Source organism: Equus przewalskii, chromosome 25 (genome assembly GCF_037783145.1).
Source record: "Equus przewalskii isolate Varuska chromosome 25, EquPr2, whole genome shotgun sequence".
Taxonomy (NCBI): Eukaryota; Metazoa; Chordata; class Mammalia; order Perissodactyla; family Equidae; genus Equus; species Equus przewalskii.
The window spans coordinates 6,672,205-6,696,816 of record NC_091855.1 but is presented as its reverse complement, the minus strand read 5'-3'; the positions used below and the strand labels follow the sequence as shown (position 1 = coordinate 6,696,816).

The window sequence follows — 24,612 nt, the reverse complement described above, 5'->3', positions numbered from 1 at the left end:
ATCCTCCTGTTTTTAACTAACGTTTAAGAAAATAATAAAAATATTAATATTTGTGCTATGGATATATCTAAAGTCTTACTTTCATTTTATTGGTAATACTACATTTTAATTTAGAATATTATTTGAAGGATATTTACAGTCAAAACTTTGCTCTCAGATTGTACATGGACAGATCTCTTAGTGCTTACATATAGTATTTCATTTTATCTTCAAAATGGGCCTATAGAAGGAGATATTATAATCCCAGTTTTACATATAAAGAGACTATTAGTTCAAATATTACCTAAGGTTCGGTCTTAAAGCCAGGGATTTGGGTTTAAGTTATTCAGTCAGATCTCATCTCCAAGTTGCAAGTTGATTGAGAAATAGACCAAGGACCCAATTGCATGAAGATCAGATCATCAGTTCTGCTCCTGATGAAGCTGCTTGGCCACAGCCAGAGGAAGGCTGCCCATGGTCCCTTCCCACCCAGCACTGAATGGCGATGTCACCCGGCCCCTGCACTGGGCAGAGCTCGCAACACAAGGAAGCAGAGCAGGCGTGAGTCTAGGGGGCAGGCCAGGCTGACTGGCAAGCGGCCCAGGCCTTGTCATTCCTTCTCCACTGTCACCGGAGCCAGAGAAAGTAGCATTGTGTGGAGAAGGCCTTCTGACAGGACTGAGGCCCTCAGGCGAAGGAGGCTGCCAGCCCTCCAAGACTGTCAGGGAGAAAGCCCAGGCAATAAAGAGGCTTTCTGCTGTTCTGTTAACTATAACAGAAAATTATTTTAGGTTCTGTATTCAAAAGGTTACTTTGAAAATAAAATTAAATATTTCCACAAAGTTTGGAGAGGTTCCCCCCACCCCACCACCTACCACGCAGCAGGGCATACACTTGTCATAAACTTCTAGTTTATCTGTATTTTCTTTCTGATACTCACACATTAATGGTTCAGTACCAAATAGCACCTCAGCGTGTCAACTCTTATAAGAACAAATTGCCCAGGGAATATGATGCATCCAGTCTGAGATAATCACACATTGAAACTGGCAGTATTGTATTTTTTCCACATGGCACTCATCAAAATACCCAGAAACTCTGTAGTACTCAATAAATGTGTTTAAAGTGCTCTGAATTACAAGGGAATTTACCACACTATAATCTCTTAGTGGCAAATTGATCCTGTTTTCCTTTTTGCTCGATAGAATATAGAGCTCATGATAAAATATAGAGCTCATGATAGAATATAGAGCTCGTGATAGAATATAGAGCTCGTAATAGAATATAGAGCTCGTGATAGACTATAGAGCTCGTGATAGAATATAGAGCTCATGATAGAATATAGAGCTCATGTCTTGTCTTTGCTTCCCCTGTGTGGGAGAGATCACCAGATGTTTGCTACTACAAAATATATTCCCAGCAGAATACATGGAGCTTTTTTCAGGGATTCTGATATGTCCTGTTAGGTTATCTGCATGAACCCATTTGGTTGCCCGATTTACGGTAGAATCTTTAAACTCCATTGGGAAGAATAGTGCTAAACCAAGAGCGTTTTCTCCTGGCATTTATGGAATTTCTTACTAGGTAAAGTGCATTTACTTTTTTCCTTTTTACAAAAATTTATCTTGTTTTAAATTTTGTTCTTAATTCCAAAGTTGGTTATTATATAAGTCAATTGGCTAAATACATCTAATTGTTATACAATTTAGCTATTTGATTTATTAGTCAATAAGCCTATTTTAAGCCTATTAAAATGAAACCTTTTAGCAATAACAAAGCATCAATGAGCCAGACACTGTGCTGAGCACTTTATAAACATTTCTAATCCTCAGAATTTCAAAATCCTACATGATTAATATTTTTATTGCCCAAATGAGGAAACTGAAACTAAAGATGTTTAAATAACTGGTGCAAGTTCACAGCTAGTAAGTGGTAAAACACGCCCTTAGACTCCTTTGTGTCTGACTTCGAAGCCTGGGCTCTTCCCACTGTGCCACACTGCCTTCTCGGTGTCAATCTCTAGCTCAGGAGCAATGCTGCCTCAGCAAGAACATTTGATTGCTGGTAAAGAAGCCACTAGAGCATATTAACCATAAATGGGCATTTATTGGAAGAACACCAGGGGGTCCAAGGGCTTAGCCGCAGGGGATTGTTTTTCCAAATGCACCATTTTGCTACTCTGACCTTTGCTGTTAAATAGAGGAGTGCTCAAATCTAGGTGTTACCTAACAATCCCATGATGAATCAAGGCAGAAAAGAAAGGGCACAGACCTTAAAGTCTCTAGACCATGCCTTAATTTGACATGCACACTCATCCTGAACCAGACACACGTCCACAGTGCAACAGGAAAAGAAATCACAACAGTTGGAGCCACGGTGACAACTCATTCTCCAACTGGAAGCTCATTTATCCCACACAGCTGAGAATCCAGCATTCTCATTCTCTGAAATCATTGTTAAATCAGAGTTACCATTGTCAAAATAGTAATTAATTAAATAATAGTCTAGTATCATAAAGTTCCCTTAGAACCAAATTTTGTGTACAGTTTAAACTGGTGATTCAAAACATCCGTTGGGGTCTTGTCATAGTAACGATCAGGAAGACCTCGTGAAGAGCAGTTCTTGCCGAACCGGCCTAGATGTGCAAGTGGTATGAGAGACCCTGAGGAAGCTGCCTCATTTCTCTAGTATTTTTCTTTTTCTAATAAAGTCTGAACTGCAGAGGATTTTAAGCTCTATATTTTTTTAAAATTCTGAATACATGAATCTTTCCCACTATCTGTTTCAACAATATCTTAAGCATTTGTTATGTGCGAATTGCTGCGCTAGATGCCATAGGAGATTCAGAAAGAAGTAAAACGCTGTCCCCACTTTTAAGGAGCTCATAGTGCAGAGGTAAGCACAGCAACTATATTTACGGAGGAGCTTATTTTGTTCCAGGCATTTTTATAAATACTCGAACTTTATTAATTTATTTAATTCTCATGACTGCCCTACAATAAAGGCCTCTTTCACAGAGGAGAAAATTGAGGTATAAAGGTTAAAAAACTATTCAGTAATAAGACTATTACACAGAAAACTACAAGACCACTTAGCCTATGATATTACCATGCATAAAAAGTTTGGAACCATCATATCTGAAACACTTTTTTAAAATAAGAATTAAATTAATTAAAATAAGAAAAAATGAGGAAAATAAAAATACTGCTACTCAAAGATCATGAGTGTTGGAAATGTCTATAATAATGCTAAGTGAGCATTAACAATCATCATTTATAAATGAAAGTGCCGCCCAAAACATCAGTGACTTAAGATAATAATAAAAAAGGCATTCTTGCTAAATATGGCATTGGTTGTTTCAGGCCCAATTTAATTTCTGATTATTCTGCAGATGCTCCCTTGAAAAAGATCAAAATGCCTGTAATTGATAATGATATTCTATCCCACTATAAAATATTACCTTAGGCAGAAATACACTGAATTACCAAACAGCTGCCAGCAGGGAGCAGCCCAATCTGTTCATCAGCATATTCACAGCAGCCTTGCCTGTAGCGTAAAATCCAAACTCCTTAGCTTGGAATTCAAGGCCCTTTACAGTGAAACCACAAACCAAACTTCTGGCTGGGCTCCTGCTTTCCCTCTCCATACACCCCAGGCTCATGGACCACCCCTCCATGGCTCTGCTGACATCCTGTAGCACCCCTCATCCCAGCCCCACTGCCTGCCCTGATTGCACAGCCACAAAGCCAAGTGGTCAGTGCCCCACAGCTGGAGTCAGGAAGCCAGCTTTGCCATTGTCCAGCTCTAAGGGCCTGGCCCAAGGTTACCCCCAAAGTCATTGAATCTCCCACTGGGATGTGATTTTTCTGAAAAGTAGGATAATCACAGTAATCACCTGGAGACTTATGATAGAGACTAAGCCGGGGAAGCAGTTACATTCTGTAAAAGCACACAGTGCCTCGCAGGTGTGAGCAGCAGTCATGGTAGCCACTGCCCCATGCAGGGAATCACACGTGGCAGCGAGCTGTGCCTCCCAGCCTGCCCTCCTTCCCCCACTTTCAAGGCCATTTTCTTGAAAAGAGGAGCCAAATCTCATGCATGTGTTCAGTGAAAGCACTGATTAGAGTATTTGGTATGTAATAAAGCCCAGTACATGCTGACCGGATTGATCTGAGAAAGTGAACTTTTAGGCAAAACAAAACTGCCCAGAATGGGGAGGGCTCCAGGGAAGGAGGATCCCGTAAGAGTAGGCAGCTCACATCTCCTGATTCCTACCTCTTCTCTCTCCCCCTCCTCCTCTTCTTTCTCTTTCCTCTTTTTGCCTCATCTCTCTCTGACCTCTTTTTCCCCTTCACTAAGAGAGTAACAGGAGAAGGCTGGGTCCTTACAGCTGAGGTCTCTTCCCCAAGGAGGCTTTCCCCAGTGCCACCTGCAGGTCTCTTTTATGTGTGCTCAGTGCCCAGCACAATGCCCAGCACACAGCAGGCACAACAAACACGTGAACCCATGAGTCTGGTGCAGACGCACATGTGGCCATGCCTTTTTCTGGTGCCCTGGCAGACTTCTTTCCTTCTGTGCCAAGATTCAGCCTCCCTAACTGAGCACTCGGGCAGTCACTGCCACCCAGTAGAAATGACATGGAAATAAAACCAGTTTCCCACCTCTGGGTAGTGACTGTTGATTTAATTAGAGTAATTTTCACTAAAGGTTGAATGACCAAGAGATTTAAGGAAGGCTAGGATGTCAGAAAGGACATTAGCATGTGTATTTCAGAAGAAATGCTTTTTATTTTCCATTTAGTAGAAGGAAAAGATGAGAAATAGCACATGCTCTGTGATAAGCATGTTGTTATTCTGCTTAATCTTCATAATCCCAGCATGTAAAATCTCATTTTACAGATGAAGAATGGAGACTAGGAGTTTAACTACTCAAGCCAATCTAAACCCACTAGCAAATGAAGCAATCAGTGTTCAACCCAAATCTGTAAACCCCAAGAAATTGCTGATGGTGGATAAAAACAAGTAGTCAAGAGAGAAAGTTGAGAAGGAGGCCTCTTACTCGGGTGTTATTACTAACACGGACATAGCCTGCCTTTCCTCGGAGATGCCTTGCTTTTCTTGTTTGGCATAACTCCATCAGGGGCATTAATCCATCTGTTTGCTGTTCTAACAAACTGGATTTACCTTGGGGACGTGCTCCTCCTGCCATCTTCCCACAAATGACTGTGTGATGGAGTCCCTGTAGCTGAGAATCGCAGCCTGACCATGAGACAGGCACTTTAGAATCCGTGAGAAACCCAAGGGATGGGGAATCTTTGTCTAATGTGTCGGCGAAAATAATCCATAACCAATCTATAAATGAAATTGGGGTGAGCTTATTATGAGCCAGATCTGAGGACTAGCCTAGCCCAGGGCCTGCCTTCCTTGAGGAAGGAAGGGCACCAAACCAGTGGGGTGTACAGAGTGGTTATATACCGTCAAAGAGCATGTATCACATATGATTGAAACGTCTCTCTTACAATGGTCACGAGATTGCTCTGTCAGCACAGTGACTGATGGACACAGCAGGTAGCAGGTCTGCTGTCTCAGTGGACACAGCAGGAAGCAGGTCTGTTGTCTTGAGCTGGGTGGTCACAGGGTGGGTGCAGCAATCAATTCCTAGCCTAGGGAGAGATGCTTATCCTTAAGGAAATGCCAATGTGGGGGAAGTTGAGTCTTTATCTTAAAGCCATTTGTTCTTGTCTTTGGGACATAGCAAATGCTTAACGCAGATATATGACGGCATGCTCAACAGCCACATCAGGCCTTTTTGGAAAAACAACATCAGGCCAAATTAGATTTACACCAAATGGCTTCCTCATATACTCCAGTATATCTTATTGCTTGCCATTTGTTTGTCAAACGTATAGCCATCTTCCAGACCTAGGCACAAAGCCAACGAGAAGGCTTAAATGGGGGAGATCCTACCAGTACACAATGGGGAAGGACAAAGACACCCTTTCTATCCAATGCTAGAAGCTTCACTGGGCCTCATTTGCAAAGTGGGAAATAAAACCTATCTCAAAAGACTGTTATGAGTGTTAAATGGGTTACTGTAGGTAAAGTACTTAGAACAGTGCCTGGACCATAGAAAGCATTCAACAAATGATAGCTGTTACCATTATTATTGTCACTCTGATTTCAGTTTTCCATCTGTAAAGAAGAGGAGGATTAAAGCATCTTTGCTGCTCTCTATCCAGCCAGAGGAAAGGGGAACTAGCCTGATGCTGGGCTGGATTTTGGAGACGGAGGGAAAAATAAATAATATCCCTGCCTTCAAAGAGCTCAAAGTCTGATGGGAAGACGGGAAAATCATGGATTCAAGGTAAAATGTGCTCAGTGATAGAGCAGATACAGGGAAAATTCTAAAAGAATACAGAGACGGGTTTTGTACTGTAGTAGATTTATACAGACTCCACTTTTAAATCCTAAATTATTCTCTTGTAACCCTGGGCAGCTCACTTAGTCATCCCTGCCTCAGTTTCCTTGTCTGTAAAAGTGGAGATAATAAAAGAACCTGACTCGCAAAGCAACTGTGAAGATCGAGGAGCTCTATAAAGCTCCTCCTGTAGTGCCTGGCACAGAGTAGAGTTCAAAAGCGATCATCATGATTCCAATGGTCCACGAGAAAGATAAAAGGCCTGAACTAAAAAATTGGAAATAGGAGGAAAGCACGGCTAAAGAGGGACTCATCCTTCCAGGATCGCTTAATAATTGTGGATACAGTTAGAGAACAGAGGAGGCACCCACCCAGGTGCGGCCACTAGCTTGCGCCCCGGCGTCCTCGTTGCCCGTGGCAACCGGCAGTCCTTGGCTCTGGCCCGGTAGGCGCCGCGCAGGAGCAGCAAGATGGCCCTGAGCTCCTGGTCCGCAGATCTGGGACTCCGCGAGAAGTCGGTGCGGGCGGCAGCCGTCTCCACCGGCCCCTCCCTGGAGTTATGCACCTTCCCCCCAACCCTGGGCTCCTCGGTCGCGGCCGCCGCCCTGGAGCAGCTCTCTGTTGTGGGTGAGACGCCGCGGGCGCCGGGAGGGACGTCCCCTCGGAGGTGGTGTCTAGGCGGCGCTCAGCGGGAACCCACAGTGGGAACCCTCCTCCGGGAACCCAGAGCATCCTGGTTAGGGCATCGTCTTCCTCGGCTCCTTGGAGGGGGAGAGGCAGCGGGGTGGGACCCAGGGCAGAGCTGGTCTGCTGTAGTGACACTGGAGTGACTCAGCCAGCTCACACTAGTAGCTGGAGACAGATTCCGGATAAATCGTAGACTCCCAGGCCATGCCGTTTGCCTCAGACTGGAGGGCCCACCTGCATTTGGATTAGGTATCCAATTTCAACTTCTCCCTTCTTGCCTTTCTTTTACAAGTGAATTTCCTCCAACATATTTTGCCATGGCAAACTGGAGAATTTACAGGCAAACAAGAAAGGGAATGTTTAAGAAGCTCCTGTTGTATTAGGCAAGGAAAATTAGATAGAGAAGAATGTTCAGGCAATGCAAACAGATAATGACCTTGGATGAGCCAGGTTAAAATACTTCTTCCGCTCAAAAGCTGAACCTGTAATCAAGGCTCCTCAGTTTAAGGTAGGACACGATCCAAGAAAGGGCATTTCTTGTTCAGCTCAGACACGGTTTAGACCAAACAATCAACAAAGCATCATCTCATCGCTCCAAGGTGATCATATTGATTTCTGTTGTAATGTTACTGTTAGTTTGAGGTAGCTTCTTTTTTCCTTCTTGTATGAACTAATTTAACTTCACAGTTCTTATAAGATAGGCTTCGACAAGTCTTGTCATGAAGAGAGTTAACCACTGAAGAGAGCTAAAGCTGTCCAAGGTCATTGCCAACCACAAAGCCAGGGTCTTGAACTCTCTTCATGCTTGATCTCTAGACCATCAGGTCCATTCAACCCTAGTACTTCTGCACAAATATTTTTTCTGCTAATACTTTCTGGACCCTAAGAAAGTTTTTTGTGGGAAGAAGCTTCATTAAGCCTCTGAACCTGGTGTGAGTTATGAAAGATGTAGCTCTGCAGCCCATCTGCAAGTGGAACAAGCTTGTGCGCCTTCATTCCCTGGAAGAAATGGAAGGACTAGCAGGCGATGCCTGTCCCTCCTGAACACACACTTGCTTGCAAACTCAGTAACTGATTTCCACTTGGTTTGAGAGCTTAGTTCATTAAGAGAATCCAAGTTCCCTGGCACTAAGGGCAGAAGTTGGTATTTACTCTTCCTAGGGATGAGTATGGACAGTGAGGGTGTGGACTCTGGAGTCATACGACTTGTGTTTGAATCCAGACTCTATCAGTGATGGGCTCTGTGACACTGAGCATATGGCATGACCTCAGAAGTCATAGATTTCTTACCTGTGAAATGGGAATCATTAAAAAGTTATAAGAAGCAACTTAGATAACTCATGTAAAACATCAGTCACGTCAGACTCATCCCACACATGAGGATGGAGGCCTGAAATCCGTTTAGACAGATCCGTATGATGCAGTGATGACAGAGCCAAGGTAAGTAGAACTTCCTCTGTTCTCTCTCGTCTTCCTTTATCCCTTCTGTTTCCTTCCTTCTCCCCATTCTCTATGTATCTTGTCTTCATTACTTTTGCTAAGGTTTCCCAAGCCTCTCATCTCATGTGCCTCCTACTCACAGGGTGAGAGAGAAAAGGAGACTTCTGACAGCATGTGAGTGAGCAAAAAGGGTTGGAAACGCTCTGCCTCACACCTACCAGTTTTACCAATATTTACTCTCATGCCATCGTTAAAATATTGGCATAGAAGTAAAAATTAAACAGTTAGTTAAATGTGTAGTTTTTGGTAAAATATTATATTTAGGATATAAATACATGAAAACAAACCTATGTTATAGGCATGTTATATTTATCCCTTTCATAAATATTTATTGAATTTTTTGTCCTATCCTATACAGATCCCTTCCTTCTTTCATGAAAGATGCAAAGATGGAATCTTAAGAGGAGTTTTCCTCAAGGAGCTTAAAATATATACCTAAATTAGAGTACTAGGAAATAGGAAATAGCAAGCACAAAAGAGATTCATATTGAGTAATGTAGAAATTCAGAGATAGAAAGTGTAATTTCTAACTGAGTAAGCATTTGAGCTAGCTAGATTTTAAAGGGTTAAATAGGATTTGGACTGCTAAATAAAAGATCTTAAATTCTATTTTTTTGGTTTTTTTTTAGAAAAATCATTGCAAAGTGACTATTTTAAATGCAACGAAGAAGCTAGGACCTTTCTTAAGGACATTGCTCTCGCTGTTAAGAAATTGGTATTGTATTTTCTATAAGAGCTATTTTTTCAATCTTCCACTTATTTCTTCATCAAACTTTAACTTAGCACCAGCTCTGTTCAAGGTACTTTAATAGATGAATAGGGAAAATATTTACTCTGAATGAAAAAAATTTTTGTCTCAGTTTACTAAGCATTGGCAGTAGTGTCGATCAACTGCAGGTTGTTGCTCGATTTTCCATACAGGACACAGAATTAAGGACCTGTGCTATGGATGAGGGCAGCCTGCTTAGGAGATGGATTCTGCTGATGATGGAGCTCAGTTAAGGGGTGGGCCACATGGGCAAATGCTTGGCACACCAATATGTAAACCTTGCTTAAAACAAACCAACCTCTGGAATAAGTTGCACTCAGGGTACCAATTTACTCAGTTCTCCATAAGCAATTCCTTACGTAACTGATGAAAGACTATTTGGCGCCTATTCCCAGAAGTAGACCATGATGTTCAGTGAAAACAGACAGAAACTCTTTCAGTTATACTAACTTGGTCCCATCAAAGAAATAGTTAAAGTTGGCCCTGGATAATGTTTACAGTGCTTCCCGGGCAGGTCAGAATGGTAAGTCTCTTCATTTGATTTAAAAATATTAAGAATCTACTACATATCAAATATCTAAAAATGTAGAAATACGGCCAAGTAAATGAGTTTGTCTACAGACTACTGATAAAAGTTCATCTCATTACTTTGTAATTATATTTTTATGTAATTCATATAGTTGTGTATGTATGCTACAGAATTATACTTTGCAGTCCCACTTAGGTAAATACACGTGTAAACACTGAGAATGGGTGTGTCGTACTGCACTGCGGTACTCTGGAAACCTTTTGTCTGCTTTGTTCTTTTAGTTGTTTTTCTTGAGGATTTAAAGGGGTCAAAATATTTATTGTGGCTTATAGAAGCATCTAGTGTGTCCCCATTTAATATCTGAGCTGTGAAATCTTTTAAATAAAGATAAATCCTTCCTTTTTTTTTCTTTTGAGGAAGATTAGCCCTGAGCTAACGTCTGCCTCCAATCCTCCTCTTTTTGCTGAGGAAGACTGGCCCTGAGCTAACACCCATGTCCATCTTCCTCCATTTTATGTGGGACGCCTGCCACAGCATGGCTTGCTAAGTGGTGTGTAGGTCCACACCTGGGGTGCGAATCAGCGAACCCCAGGCCATCGAAACAGAACGTGCGAACTTAGCTGCTGCCCCACTGGGCTGGCCCCCCATTTTTTAAAGTAACAAATGTTTGTTATTATAAAAGCATTGCTTGTTTACTCTGGAAAATTTAGAAAAAAATAGAGAAGCAAAAGGAAGAAAGTAAAAACCACCATGATTCCAGTGCCCTAAAATAATCACAATTAATTCTTTGATGACTGACCTCCCCACTGCAGTGTATAGATGCTGCCGGGAGTGAATTTTATTTTTTACAGAAAAATGATCATCCTACATATACAATTGTGTAATCTGCTTTTCATTATTCATAAAATATAATGGCAATTTCTCAGGTCGTAAAATAACTATAGCCAACACAACCATTTATTTAAAAGATGATTTATCTATTTTTTTCACTAACGGATTTTTGAAGGCTTTTTCCTGTTTTGAAATAGCCCCGCCAATAATAATAATAATAATAATAATAGTAATAGCCCCACCAGACTATTTGTTTGGATTTGTTGGTGTGTGTAAGAGGACCACTGTTCTCTTTCTATATCTCTATATATCTCTTAGGTATATTTCTCTTTATAGAAATATACCCAAGCATATTTCTACAGGCACTTTCTATTTTTTAATTAAGTAGCTTTCTTTCTCAATGTTACCCTTTTTTTTGGAGTCTTTCCTTTTAAATTGATTGAAACTGCATACAACAAACACATAAACATAGGGAAAGATGACTTCTGAGTAGAAGAAAATCAGCAGAAATAGAAGGATAAATGAACAATAATAACACCTTAAAAACTGACTGTAGAGTAGGTACTTTTCCCACTTTCTATTCCAGATAAAAATAATAACAAAAGGTGTTTACTGAAAATCAAAATTTGATCTCTGAAAACATTGTTTAGGAGCTCAATCTTATTATAATGTCTTAACTTTTTAAATATGTAATTTAAATTTTCAGGAAGAAATGAGAAAATCTACAATTGATCATCTGGAAATTGAAAGCATGGAGCTCAGCAGACTGTACTATCTATTGGAAACTCTCCCTTATAGCGTCCGTGGAGAATTCGAAGGTACTTTTGAGGTTATCAACTAGAGAAATGTAGTTTATCTTATAAGGAAATAGAGCCAAATACTTGTAACAAGGTGAGTTTAATAGTTATTTCATGTCAAAATATAGCTAGAAAGAGTATACAACGCAAACATAGTGAGATCCGTAATAATTGTCCCTGACATTTTAAGTGGAAATAATGTATATAAAACTTGAATTTATATAATTTAGTTTCTAAATAGACTAAAGATATATAGATCAGCGCATTTCAGATTGATATTTATTCAATTAAATTAGGCAGCTTGACTGGCCTAAACCAGCATTTTTTGTCTTTCCGTCTCTATGAGTGTGGCTACTATAGCTACCTCATATAAGTAGAATCATACAATATTTTTCCTTTTGTGACTGACTTATTTCACTTGGCGTGTCTTCAATGTTCATCCATGTTGTGGTACATGTCAGAATTTCCTTTCTTTTTAAGGTTGAACAATATTCCACTGTATGTATGTATATCATGCTTGCTTTATTCATTCATCCATTGGTGGACCTGTGGTTGCTTCCACCTTTTGGCTATTGTGAACAATGCTGTTATAAACATGGATGTGCAAGTATCTAGTCAAGTCCCTGCTTCCAATTTTGGGGGGTATATGTGCAGAAGGGAATTGCTGGATTGTATGGTAATAAGGTAACTTGACATTTAATTTCTTAAGAAACTGCCATACTGTATTCCACAGTGGCTGCACCGTTTTACATTCCCACCCATCACGCATGAGGGTTCCAGTTTCTCCACATTCTTGTCAACACTTGTTATTTTCTGTTTTTGGTTTTTTATGTAATAGCCATCCTAATGGGTGTGAATTGTTATCTCATTGTGATTTTGATTTGCATTTCCCTAACGATCATGTTAGGGAAAAGATGACGTTGAGCATCTTTTCGTGTGCTTATTGGCCATCTGTATATCTCCTTTGGAGAAATGTCTATTCAGGTTCTTTGCCCATCTTTTAATCAGGTTGTTTCTTTTGTTGTTATTGAGTTGTGGAATTCTTTATATATTCTGAATGTTAACCTCTTATCAGATATATGATTTGCAAATATTTTGTCCTGTTCCCTGGGTTGCCTTTTCACTCTGTTGATGATTTTTGATGCACAAGAGTTTTTAATTTTGATGTTGTCCAGTTTATCTATTTTTCTTTTGTTGCCTGTGCTTTTGGTGTCATATCTAAGATATCATCGCCAAAGCCAGTGTCATGAAGCTTTCCCCCTATGTTTTCTTCTAAGAATTTTATAGTCTTAGCTCTTACATGTGGGTCTTTGATCCATTTTGATCCATTAAATTTTGTATTTGATGCAAGGTAAGGGTCCACCTTCTTTCCCCAGCTGCGAGGAGTGTTGGCTGAGGCCACAGCTCTCTTTCTCTGCAAGGATTGCCCTGGACAAAAGAGGAAGGCTGCACTCCAGGTTACATCCCCTCCCCAGGTGCCACCCACACTCAGCGATTGGCCACTGGGAGGGTACAAAGATCTGCCTCCCTCTCCTAGATGTAGCATAACTCGAAAGTGTCGTCACAGCGCCAAGGCTCCTTACCATTTAACCCTCTCTGCCCAACCCTGCTTCAGTTATTTCCTCAGAGGTGATATTCCTGAGAGCACTACACAATACATTTCCTATACACAGATTTTAGAGTCTATTTCCCAGGAAGTCCAACCTAAAACAGTGGTCTAAATAAGTTAAATAACATTTTCTAAGTGGATGCTCTGGTTATCCATGTCTTGCCTTGCAGCTCCAAATCTACCTTCTTTGTCTGCTCTGTGATAAGGGAGCTGGGCCCTGTAAATTTTCCCCTTTACTAGCTGGCACAATATTATGCATTGTCAGTAGAAGGCACTGGAGGAACAATGTAGGAAAAAGGGGTACTCTTCCTGGTCCCAGTGTGCCTAGCTTGGCAAACTCTTGCAGTGCACATAGCTTCTCTGCGCCAGGGTCCTGCAGCATGCAGCAGTCTCCAGCAGCTCCCTCCAGTACCCCTTATGCAGCTTCACTGTGGACAGGTTCCTCCAATATCCCAGAAGACAGATTTCTAGCACGTTCTGCCAGCCCAGGATTTCATGAACTTCTCTGCCATGCAGTGAACCATAGCCCTCTCCAGTGAGGTCTAGATCTCGGGTCTGGAGGTCCTGCTTCCTCGCGGGCACTCTTTCTCAGCCCTAGAGACAGTGGCTGCTCCTCATGTCTGCTATTCCTGAATTCTTTAGACTTCTCTTTGCTTTCTTACTATTCATCCTCTCATTACATGAATCCTCTGTTATAGTTACTAATTCTTTATATTAAAATTTCCCTATTCAATTTACTATGAGATTTCTGTGTCCTAATTAGACCCTGACTGATATGGTTGGTTATAAAACAATACGCCTGGTGTTAGTCTGGTTTGGCAGGGAAAATACAGCAACCTCTTTGTGCAGAGGAAGAATAAGACTTAGAAGAATCTGTGCCAAAGGCAGAATTAAGAATGTTTTTTGTTTTATTTTCTTTGATTGCTTTTCTTTAGTTTCTGGATTGGGTTACTTTTATAGTCAGGGAAAATATTTTAGAAGGAAAAAGAAATACTATGCTAGCTTATAAGGTCCTTGATACACACTGAATACTTAACCAAGTAAATGTAGTTGGCCTGATGTTATAAAACTGTGCTACTCAAAGTATGGTTCTTGCATCAGCAATGTCAGCATCACCTGAGAGCTCATTACAAAGTGCAGAACCTCTAGGCTCACCCCAGACCTACTACATCAGAATCCATGTTTTAGCAGCATCCCCAGGGAATGCATAGCACATTTGAGACAAAGTTGAAGAAGCTCTGCCAGAAAGAGCAAATTTAGCTAGTAGTCTAGAAAAAATAACCTAGCTCTCTCAGGGGAGCTATCAGCTAGTTTCTTGGGTATTTGTTGTGTAGAAATGGGTAGTCTGGTACCTTTCTAAACAGCAGTGTTAAAAAATTCATGCATTTTTACCACCTGTCTATCATGCACTAAGGTAATCCTTGAAGTCTTGTGTGATTACACTGATTTGCTATTTACTGATGAATGCTTAGTTTCTTTTTTGGTGAGCAGATTGGCCCTGAGCTAACATCTGTTGCCAATCTTCCTCTTTTTTTGCTTGAGGAAGATTGTTGCTGAGCTAACATCTGTGCCAATCTTCCTCATTTTGTGTGTAGGACACCACCACAGAATGGCCTGATGAGCAATGTGTAGGTCTGCACCCAGGATCTGAACCTGCGAACCCCAGGCCACTAAAGCAGAGCACGTGAACTTAACCATTACGTCACTGGGCCAGCTCTGAATAATTAGTTCTTTAACTCTGGGTCCCCCAGAAAGCAGAGCCAGAGGCAATGGCTTTGGCACTATTATTTTATTAGGGAGTACAATCCAAAGAGGAGGAGGCTGGGATAAGGAGACCAAAGTAGGGAGCAGGAGAGCTAATGTGGGGTGCATGTGATGTTGACTGCTGCCAAGTGCAACTAGTTAAGTATGAGAATATGCTCCCAAGACACAGTGTTATGTCTTCTCAGGACCATCCAGGCACTGGCTTCTGTCTGTCGCTGGTCCAGTGGCTGCCCCCTCTCCCACACTTTGCATTACACATGCATGGGTGTGGGTGTCTAAAGAAGTCCCGTGGCAGAGGCAACAGGGAAGTCCTAGACAGGAGGTGAGAGGTGGATAGAACAGGCAGGAATCAGATGCTGTCAGACTGCATAGCCTGAAGTTGTTGAGAGCCCTTAGAAAGCTGGTCACCACAGCAGCAACAAGGGAAATGATGGAGAGGTAAGATTGAGAGGGTCCAAAGGGGAGAGTAAGAGGTGTCAGATACAGGAGCATAATTAAAAGAATACTTCCCCAAAAGTCATAATTGTTCATGATTTGAAAAGTCAGTATCTACAATTGTGCTGTTTCTCAAATAATTTAGTAACATTTCCACTTACTTTTAAGAGTGTGTCAGAGATGCTCGCAGATTAAACCTTTTTGAGATAAATCAATTACAAATGAAAATTGCAAGGATGAATACTGAAATAGAGTCTCTGAAGAAGAGAATACTTGATCTGAAAAATATTAATACAGCTCTGGGGTAGGTATTTTTTTTTATTCAGTACTTGAGGGAATTGGGGTCTGGGACTGGAGTGGGAACATTGTTCAAAGGGGTTTGCCCTCTGGCCTGAACCGCTGCAGGGCAGGTTAAGAGGTGGAGGTCGCTGGTGAAAGATGCCCTGGACCCATGAGGGGTGTGTGATGCTGCAGAGAGTGGGGGAGGAAAGCAGAAAACCTTCTACCACTGTACAGTGTCAGAGGCAAGCCAGCTTCCCAGCAGCACCTACTGTATGTAAACCACACTGCCTCAACCGCCACCTCCAAAGGCAGAGGTTCATGGTGGTTTTAGCTTCCATTTTAGTAAAATTGAGTTTACACACTCAACTACCAAAGCAAGAAATCTTGCTTGGTATTGTGTTGTAAATATAATATCAAACTAGATGTATTGTCTCTAATCTAATGCCTTAAAGATATTCAGTCATGATGTACTGGCGGGCAGTGGATATTGGCTCCCAGGAGAGAGTTCCGTAATTTTATCTGTAATTAAATGAGACAATGTATGTAAGTGCCTGTAGCTCAGGACCTGACTCCTGTTAGCTTCTTTCCTTTATTCCTGAGCTGTGTTGCCAGCACTTCACCCCCTGTGGTCCTCGTTCTCTTTATCTGTAAAATGGGGAATTAGAAGTCTTGACTTACGCAGCTCATGAAGGAAGAGATATATTCTGAAAGAAAAGACAGTGGAACCCTGAAGAAAAACTCAGCACTGTGGCCAAATTTGTACGACTGATGCATAAATATCAGAATGTCAGTTTGTTAGAGTAAGAAATTGTCAATGAAAATAATCTATAACCAATCTATAAATCAAAATTGGGGTAAGTTTATTATGAGCCAGATGAGGACTAGCCTAGCCTGGGGCCTTCCTTCCCGAAGGAAGGAAGGGCACCAAAGCAGTGGGGTGTACAGAGTGGTTGTATACCCTCTTGGAACAAAGATCATCCATCACGTATGATAGGAATGTCCCTTTTACAATAGTCATGAGATTGCCTAGCCAGCACAGCAATTCACACAGCAGGTAGTAGGTCTGCCATCTTGAGTTCGGTGGTCACAGGGTGGGTGCAGCAATCACTTCCTAGCCTGGGGAGAGATGATTATCCTTAAGGAAATGTCAGTGTGGGGGGAAGTTGCACCTTTATCTTAAGGGCATTTGTTCTTGTCTTTGGGGCACAGCAAATGCCTAAAGCAGATATACAATGCATGCTCAACAGCCACGTCAGGCCCTTTTGGAAAAACAAAGTCAGGCCGAATTAGAGTTACAACAAATGGCTTCCTTATATCCTCAAGTATATCCTATTGCTTACCATTTGTTTATCATTTTTCCCTTTTTGATCTATAATCTTTTGATAGAAAGCATTGATGATCAAAATATTGTCCTTCAGTGCCAGGGTGGTTGTTGCCTGCCCTGGTCCATCTTGTCCCTTGGTGCCAGGGTTTTATCTAATTTATTTACCTATTTGTCCATGTTGGGGGGAAATAGATATAGTGGACAAGCATAGAGGTATATATATTAACAGAGGGAGCATTTTATAGGTTATATAATTTTCACTTAATTTTAGATTGTTGCACAAACATTGTATACATGCTTTTCTATGACTCCTTATGTATACACTGTTCATAATTATAGAAAAAGTACAATAACAATGATAATAATTCAACAAATTTGAAAACATTAGTTAGGACGTTAGGCATAGTCCTTATCAGAAAAAGAAACTTGTCCAGGGTTATAAGATGGGTCGACCATCTCAAGTTGCCGAGCAACCATTACTCTAGTTTGTATGCCAGTCTTACAACATTGAGTAAAGAAAACAGCAATTAGTTTGAATATTATGTCTAGTACAAAAATTCCAAGAAGTAATAGAAATAGGAATCAAAATCTGGATCGAAAAAGGGTACCAATACTGGAAGGGAGCCAACCAAACAATGCAAGACTGGGTGTAGGATCGCATAAGGCATTCACCTATTTCTTCACGTGCTTTAGCAGAGATGACACATTGGAAGATTTATCCTGAAAGCACAGCATTCAGCTTGAGTGATTGCATATGTACCACCTTGGGATGCCGTTAAAATATCTAAAGCCATTCTATTTTGAAGGAAACTTTTTTCATTAAAGACATTTTAGTGTTTAATATGGCTATTCCTGCTTGACTACCATTAAGGGCTTGTTGAGTAAATTTAGTCATGGCTTCCATGTGTGATAATAACATCTTCTAGCCCCAAAGAAGGAACAAATATGGCCGCTTGGTGGCTGTACCAGTGGAACATTGAATGAACCCATCTGGCCTTAAAGAGAGGGAAATTGGCAACAGGTGTTAGCTCAGTGTGAATCCTTCCCTGCTTCCAAGAGAAAGTCAAGGTGCAGTGTTTTAGCCATCCCAGCAATAGCCAAGGCCAGAGATTTGTTCTGTACAACCACTGAGTTCCATTAGATGCTACCTGATAAATGCCTGGCCTTCAAGACTGGTCTGTTCCAAATCATTCACTTTCTTTAAGTATGATAGTGTTTTGAAACCTTAAAGGGAACAATTATAAAATAGGCTTACAGTTTAAACATAACAAAGGTTTACATGAGGGGATATAAGGTTGGGAATACAGGCTTGATCTGGGATCTTGGGACAACTGTCTACAACAGATGCTGTCTTCTTCCCATTCTGGTATGGTCCTTTCCAACAGGGCTATTAAGAGCCTTTTATTTGATGCCTCTTCTGATAAATAAATTCTCCAGGTTATAGTCCACGATCCTTAAGGTCTGGGAGCTTTCAGTGAAAAGAATCAGCTACCAACCTTTCATTTCTTTTAAGCATCTCAATGAGATCCTGACAACAATGTAATATATCTCCCTTAAGCAAAGTTGGTTCATATATTTCCTCATCTAATTGCATAGGCTGTCCTATTATTATTATTATTTCAAAAGGAGACAGTCAATGTTTACCAAAAGGTGTAGATCTAAGATTAAGGAACACTAGCAGAAAAGCTTTTGGCCATGAGAAAGTAAATGCTTCTGAAAGCTTTACCAATTGAATTTTGATTGTGCCATTAGTTCTTTCCATCACTCTTGAGGACTGGGAATGGTAAGCACAGTGGAAATGCTGCATTGTGGGCCAAATATTATAAATAGATTCAATTATTTGTCTGGTGAAATGAGTTCTTCGGTCACTGTATTAACTTGGTAGTAATTCCTCAAGCAAGAATTATCCTTTTCAATAATAATTTGCCTAAAGCCATCACTCTTCTGAAGGAAAGGCCTTAAAGCAATGTGAGAACATACAGATCCTTACAAGATATATTTATATCCTTGAGATGATGGAATTTGGACAAAGTCTCATTGTCATAGCTCAAAGTGTCCATTAGGAAGGAGAAATTGGCCTTGTGATTTATGAAATAGTTTTCCTAGATTATATCTTGGGCATATAGCACAATGAGTGTAGGCTTTATGATCTACTATGGGAGAAAGTTTCCAAAAGTATTGTTTCCCCCTTTTTGTTGCCACCTTTACATATGTGTGTATATATATATATATATTTTTTTTTTCTATGGCAATTTCTTGAGCCTATAGAAGGAAGTCTTTTACTGGGTTAGCAGAGTTAATAGAAAGTAGTGGGCATTCTCAAGACTGGATAGCATATCCAGCTTGATAACATCCTTGGTTATCATTTAAGTAAGACCCATCTGTAAACCAATTAAATAATAGAATGCAGTAGTGATCTTTTCCTCTTGTGATGTTGGAAGCAAGGTAGCAGGCTTAAAATAGTGAATAATATTTACTTACACAATATGACCTAAAAAGGTTTGTCATCATTTACTTGACAATGCTTCCTATGCAATTTAGCATACCAAACAAGCCTAATGAGTACATCCCTCTTTATAGGAAGAGAGAACAAATTTCTTTGAGAAGCCCCAGGGGCCCTCTGAAAATTCTCAAAGAAGGTCAAAATAAAGACTTCATTTAGGATATGAATTATGGGGAGCTTGTACCTTAATAGAGAGACCCCAGTCTTTTTGAACATAGGAAATTATCTTAACAAAACATAGATCTCCTGTCTTTAAGGTAAACTTACTCAAAAATAAAAACCTGTTATAACCTCTTTATCAAGAGCAGACCAAGAGTTTAAGGAAATTATCCCTTTTAAGAGAGAAAGGCAAATTCTAATTCTTGTACCAGCTTACTTTTTATATTAAAACTCATTTATTTAATTAGATTCATTTCAGTCTTAGCCAACTTGACCATGTACAAAGCTCCTCAGGGTTTTACTTTCACCAACCTTCTGTCACTTTCTTTTACATTAAGAATTTGTCCCATGCTTTCCTTTTTTTCCTTCTAGTACTTTGGACAAATTTATCTTTCTTAACAAAGCAAACATAAATATTTCCATTCTTTATACCTTCTTTACGGAAAACATACATCATTCCTTGAATACACATATATTTTCCTTAATTTTTAGTAGCTTTAATCACATACGTTAGAATTCTTTAACCCTTAGAAACGTTAATTTTTAGTGAAAACTAAGAAGTAAGCAATTATAAACTTTTTTTTTAACGTTAGCATTCTGTTGCTTGGGAAACTTATAAACACTTTTTATAATTTCTAAAAATATGTTACTTCATAGTACAATCTTTTAACAAAATACGACATGTTGACTAATAGAGTGAAACGCCTTTTAGTTTTTCTGTAATAAGAAGCCAAGAGTAGTTCAACTTATATTTAATAATTAATGTCTAATATTTTTGTATTTAGAGATGATCTAGATATTTAATAAATTTTTAGCATTTAAATGAAGGTAGCAAAACTTCAAAGTTTCAAGTTACCAAAGAAATTTTGGAAGCTATTTTAAGTACATACACCATAACACATAATTATTGTTAAAAATTCACCCAACACTCATCTTTTTCACGTCTATTTGGTTACTTGTTCCCAATAATTATTTAGATTGCCTACAAGACTTTATGAGACATTATACAAAATTAGCCATCATTTTAAGTTATTATTTTTGTTAACCAGTTTTGTAATAGAGACAACATCAGCTTATCTGACCAGTAAACATAGAATAAAGGCTGCATGTTATTATTTTTGTTAACCAGTTTTGTAATAGAGACAACATCAGCTTATCTGACCAGTAAACATAGAATAAAGGCTGCATGTCTGCATCATGTCCAATGCTGCTAACTCTGTGGACATGCCTATTTTAATCAAACCAACAAACTTAAACAAGCTTTCATTTACCAAAGATTATTTCATCTCACCTTAACTTGAAAGATGTTTGGGTTAGTTTCATTTATAAAAGTTTTTGTAAACACTTACTTTAAGTCAATTGAATAAAGTTCTTTAGAAATTATACCATCTGGAGGTAAAATGCCATACATTTATAACATACATATATAGACACACACATAAACAACAGACAGATACAACAAAGATTTTCCTTAGATTTTTGGGCAAGGGTGCTTTCATAGCAGGCCACGTCTGCAAAAACTTCTTTTCCCATTTTTTTTCTTTCAGTCTTAGGAATCTGGGATGGGAATATTTCCTCTTTTGTTAAGCAATTGCAAGTCTCAGCATGAAGACAGCCAGAGTTCTGAGGAGAGGCTGCCCATTCAGGCATTGGTGGGGCTTTTTTAGAAGCTTGATTTCCTGCTTTTCTTTTAGTTTTGTTTTGCCATAAAGTCTGAAAAGCTCCTAGGGACAGTGTGGTGGGTCAGAAGTGTGCTGCCTGTGAGTGTTACTCCCTAAAGAAAGGTCATAAACACTCTCTTACGTGCCTCAGTTTCTCCCACCAGCAGCATAAAACTGCCATGGGGGCTTGGAACTTGGGTGACCAACCCCCATGTGAGCTTCCCCAGACGAGCTTTTAATTAATTAACGTGAATGATGGTGAAGTTCCCTATGGAACCACTACATGTTGTGAGGCATTTGATCTTCCAACACTCCCACTGAGGTTCTCAGTCGCGTGAGAACACCTTTCAGCCCAGAGGAGCAATACCCCTTTTCTTCAGAGCTGAACATGTTCAGTCTCTCACTTCTCTACCAAGCAGTTTGTTCAGACTTTATAAACGCAATTCTTTCCAATTTAAAGCCAAATTTAAAAGGTCAGCCTGCCTCATTCACTCCAAAGTTCCTCCTTGACTCCCCTGGCCTAGGAAATCCCCCCTAGGTTTCTCTTTCCTAGGAGATCCCCCTAGGTTCCTCTTACCTAGGGTCTGTACTGGTATCCCCTTAGGGCACCTAGTCTTAAGGCTTGAAACAGCTCATATAAACTCTGAACCATCAATTTAAAATAAGGAAGTCTGGGTTTCAGGAGAACTCAACATGGTCACCTGAAGAATGCAGTGATCCCGGGGGTGGTCAATGGGCCCCTATTGGTACTGAATGGTGGTTCAGTGTAGATTCCAGGTGGCCTCTGGTGGGTTTCTCTGAGATCCTGCTGTGACTATGCCAAGAAAATGTTCAGAGGGCCCTCATTATGGTGAACAGTTCTTCTTGGGAAGCTAAAATAATCAGAAGGTTGCTTGGTGCACCAGATTGCAAAGCTTCAGGAATCACGTGGAGACCTTGAGGCCCAGGGACGCGTTTCCCCACGCAGGCCCTCAGAACACCTGTGCTGGGAGATGCTCCACAAGGAGGAGAGGTCGTGATCACATAAGCTTGAGAAATGCTGCATACTTTCACCCCTGCTGGGGATCTGCAATGCAGACTTATGCATGGTGCCTGCAAGCCACAATCACCAGAGCCTGCCATATAAACGAGACTATCAATTTCTAAACTGATAACGAGGACAATAATACCCAAGCTGAAAAGTCATGTTAATGGGCTTGCACCATCACACCCCTATAGACCAGTGATTCTCAAACGTGAGTGTGCTTTAGAATCACCTGGAGTTCTTGTTAAAACACAAATTACTTGGACCCCTCCCCCTAGATTTCTGATTTAGTGGGTCTAGGGGATGGGAGTGAGAATGTGCGTTTCCAACAAGATCCCAGGTAATGCTGATGCTGCTGGTCCTGATCACACTGTGAGAATCACTGCTCGAGAGAAGTCTTTATGGAAAAGTAAATTACAAACGGAAGCTGGGTTTCTTAATGAACTGGCATCATCAGCCTACAATTACTTGTTGCATCCATTTTCCAAAGAAAGACGTATATCAAGGTGCCCACACTCTCTGACAGGTGGTCTTCTTCTGGATAGTCCTCAAAACCTGAATCTGTGAGAGCTCTTTAGGTGGGTTTTCCCTAGGTCCCATATTTGGTTTTTGAGTGCTCTCCTCTCAACCGGTCACAATCACCTGGTTAGGTTTTTTTTTTTTGGGGGGGGGGGGGAAGATTAGCCCTGAGCTAACTGCTGCCAATCCTCCTCTTTTTGCTGAGGAAGACTGGCCCTGAGCTAACATCCATGCCCATCTTCCTCTACTTTATATGTGGGACGCCTACCACAGCATGGCTTTTGCCAAGTGGTGCCATGTCCACACCCAGGATCTGAACGGGCAAACCCCAGTCCACTGAGAAGCAGAACGTGAGAACTTAACCGCTGTGCCACTGGGCTGGCTCCTGGTTAGGTTTTATTGATTTGACTTGTTTTGTTTTGCTTTGCTTCCTTGAGGCTACTCGATCTTTAGGTTGATTCATTCTTGGAAGGCTTCCTCTACTAGACCCACAAAGCACCCATTACCTAACCTCCTCTATCTTGGGCTTCTTTTTATTGCATTTCTGTGGAGGAGTTTACTTCTGGAAAATAAACTTAACAACAACCTGTTTCCATTTTCCTGGGTCTTTGCACACAATCCCCTTGAATTAAAGTTTTTAGCCCTGGGAACTAGAAAAAGGAAAAAGGTCTTTACATTGCAGGAGTGTCTAAAAAAGGAAACTAGAAATGGCACCAACTTCCCACCTCTACATCTTTTCTTGTTAGCCCCGGGGTAGATGTTTTTCGCAATCTTAAGGTCTTCCTCCGAAGTATGTGGCCAGCAATAGATATGTGAGGTTAATATCTCCCCTTGAACTCATATTTGGCTGCAGCTAGGAGAAGATAAGAGGATTCAAATTAGGTTTCCAGCATCCTCTGAACAGTGAAGATGTGCTCCACCTCCTCATCCTCAACTCCTGTCCGTCAGAGGAAGGCTAGCTTTCTCCTGGGTTCTCCCTGCAGAGTGATGGCATCAGAAGGTGCCTGGAGGGCTGGTGGGATGTTAATCCTTCTTTGGCTTCACTACATATCTCAGGATGATAAGATAGATGGTGATGCTACGTAACAAGCCATTTGTGTAGCCAGATTCTATTTACCTGGTCAAAACTGTTTTTGAATCAGTGTATACTTTAAACCAAAATGTCCTGTAGTTACTACTTGGTATGTGGGGACAAGTAGGGTGAGGCAGGACCACATGCCATTTTTGCAGTGGTGAACAGTTGCAAGGTTGACACTTGTCTTGTGTTTCCTTCTGTCGTCGTCTCAACCAAGTTTAGGCAATCACAAATACAACTCTAAAATAGCTGTCCCTTACAATTTTCCTCTTTATGGTGGTTGGTCTCACCAGACAGACGTTAAATTCCTTTTGTAAAAGCCATCCTTTTCATACCATGAATGATTCTTTTCTCCTAGTGAAAAGCAGGAGGAATTGGCAAGGCAACACGAAAAGGCTGTTGTGTCTCTCAACCACATGATGGAAGAAAAAGCTGCTACTGCTGTTCACATCAATGAGACTTACACCAAAATAAACTTGGAGAAGGAGGAAATAGAATTGCAAAAAAAATTGGTTCAAGATATACAGGAGGAAATGGAAAAAGAAAGAGAAGAATATTTGGAAAGAAAACAAAAATTGAATGAAGAGGCAAGTGGTATGGTTTATTCTTTAAAATATGTACAGAATTCAGGCAAGAAATGGGAAATGATTTCTTTGCCCTCAAGGCTAGCAAGCACTCCCTATGGCATCTTCTGCGATCATAGGGTAGGGACTCAAAGACACTGGAGCCCCTTGGGGAAGACATTTGC

The 24,612-nt window shown here is 40.6% G+C and overlaps 1 protein-coding gene across 2 annotated transcripts in view; it reads left to right on the top strand.

Annotated features, from left to right (window-relative positions):
* The first annotated feature begins 6,804 nt into the window (after window positions 1-6,804).
* CCDC175 (coiled-coil domain containing 175) overlaps window positions 6,805-24,612 on the top strand; it is a 64,606-nt gene continuing 46,798 nt past the window's right edge. For both annotated transcript variants that reach the window (XR_011532741.1, XM_070593107.1), the window contains exons 1-5: window positions 6,805-7,023; window positions 9,213-9,298; window positions 11,419-11,530; window positions 15,486-15,621; window positions 24,223-24,451. Coding sequence is in view for 1 of the 2 variants with exons in the window: in XM_070593107.1 (XP_070449208.1) it covers window positions 6,867-7,023; window positions 9,213-9,298; window positions 11,419-11,530; window positions 15,486-15,621; window positions 24,223-24,451 (720 nt within the window). In the remaining variant the exon portion in view is untranslated. The remainder of the gene's footprint in view (window positions 7,024-9,212; window positions 9,299-11,418; window positions 11,531-15,485; window positions 15,622-24,222; window positions 24,452-24,612) is intronic.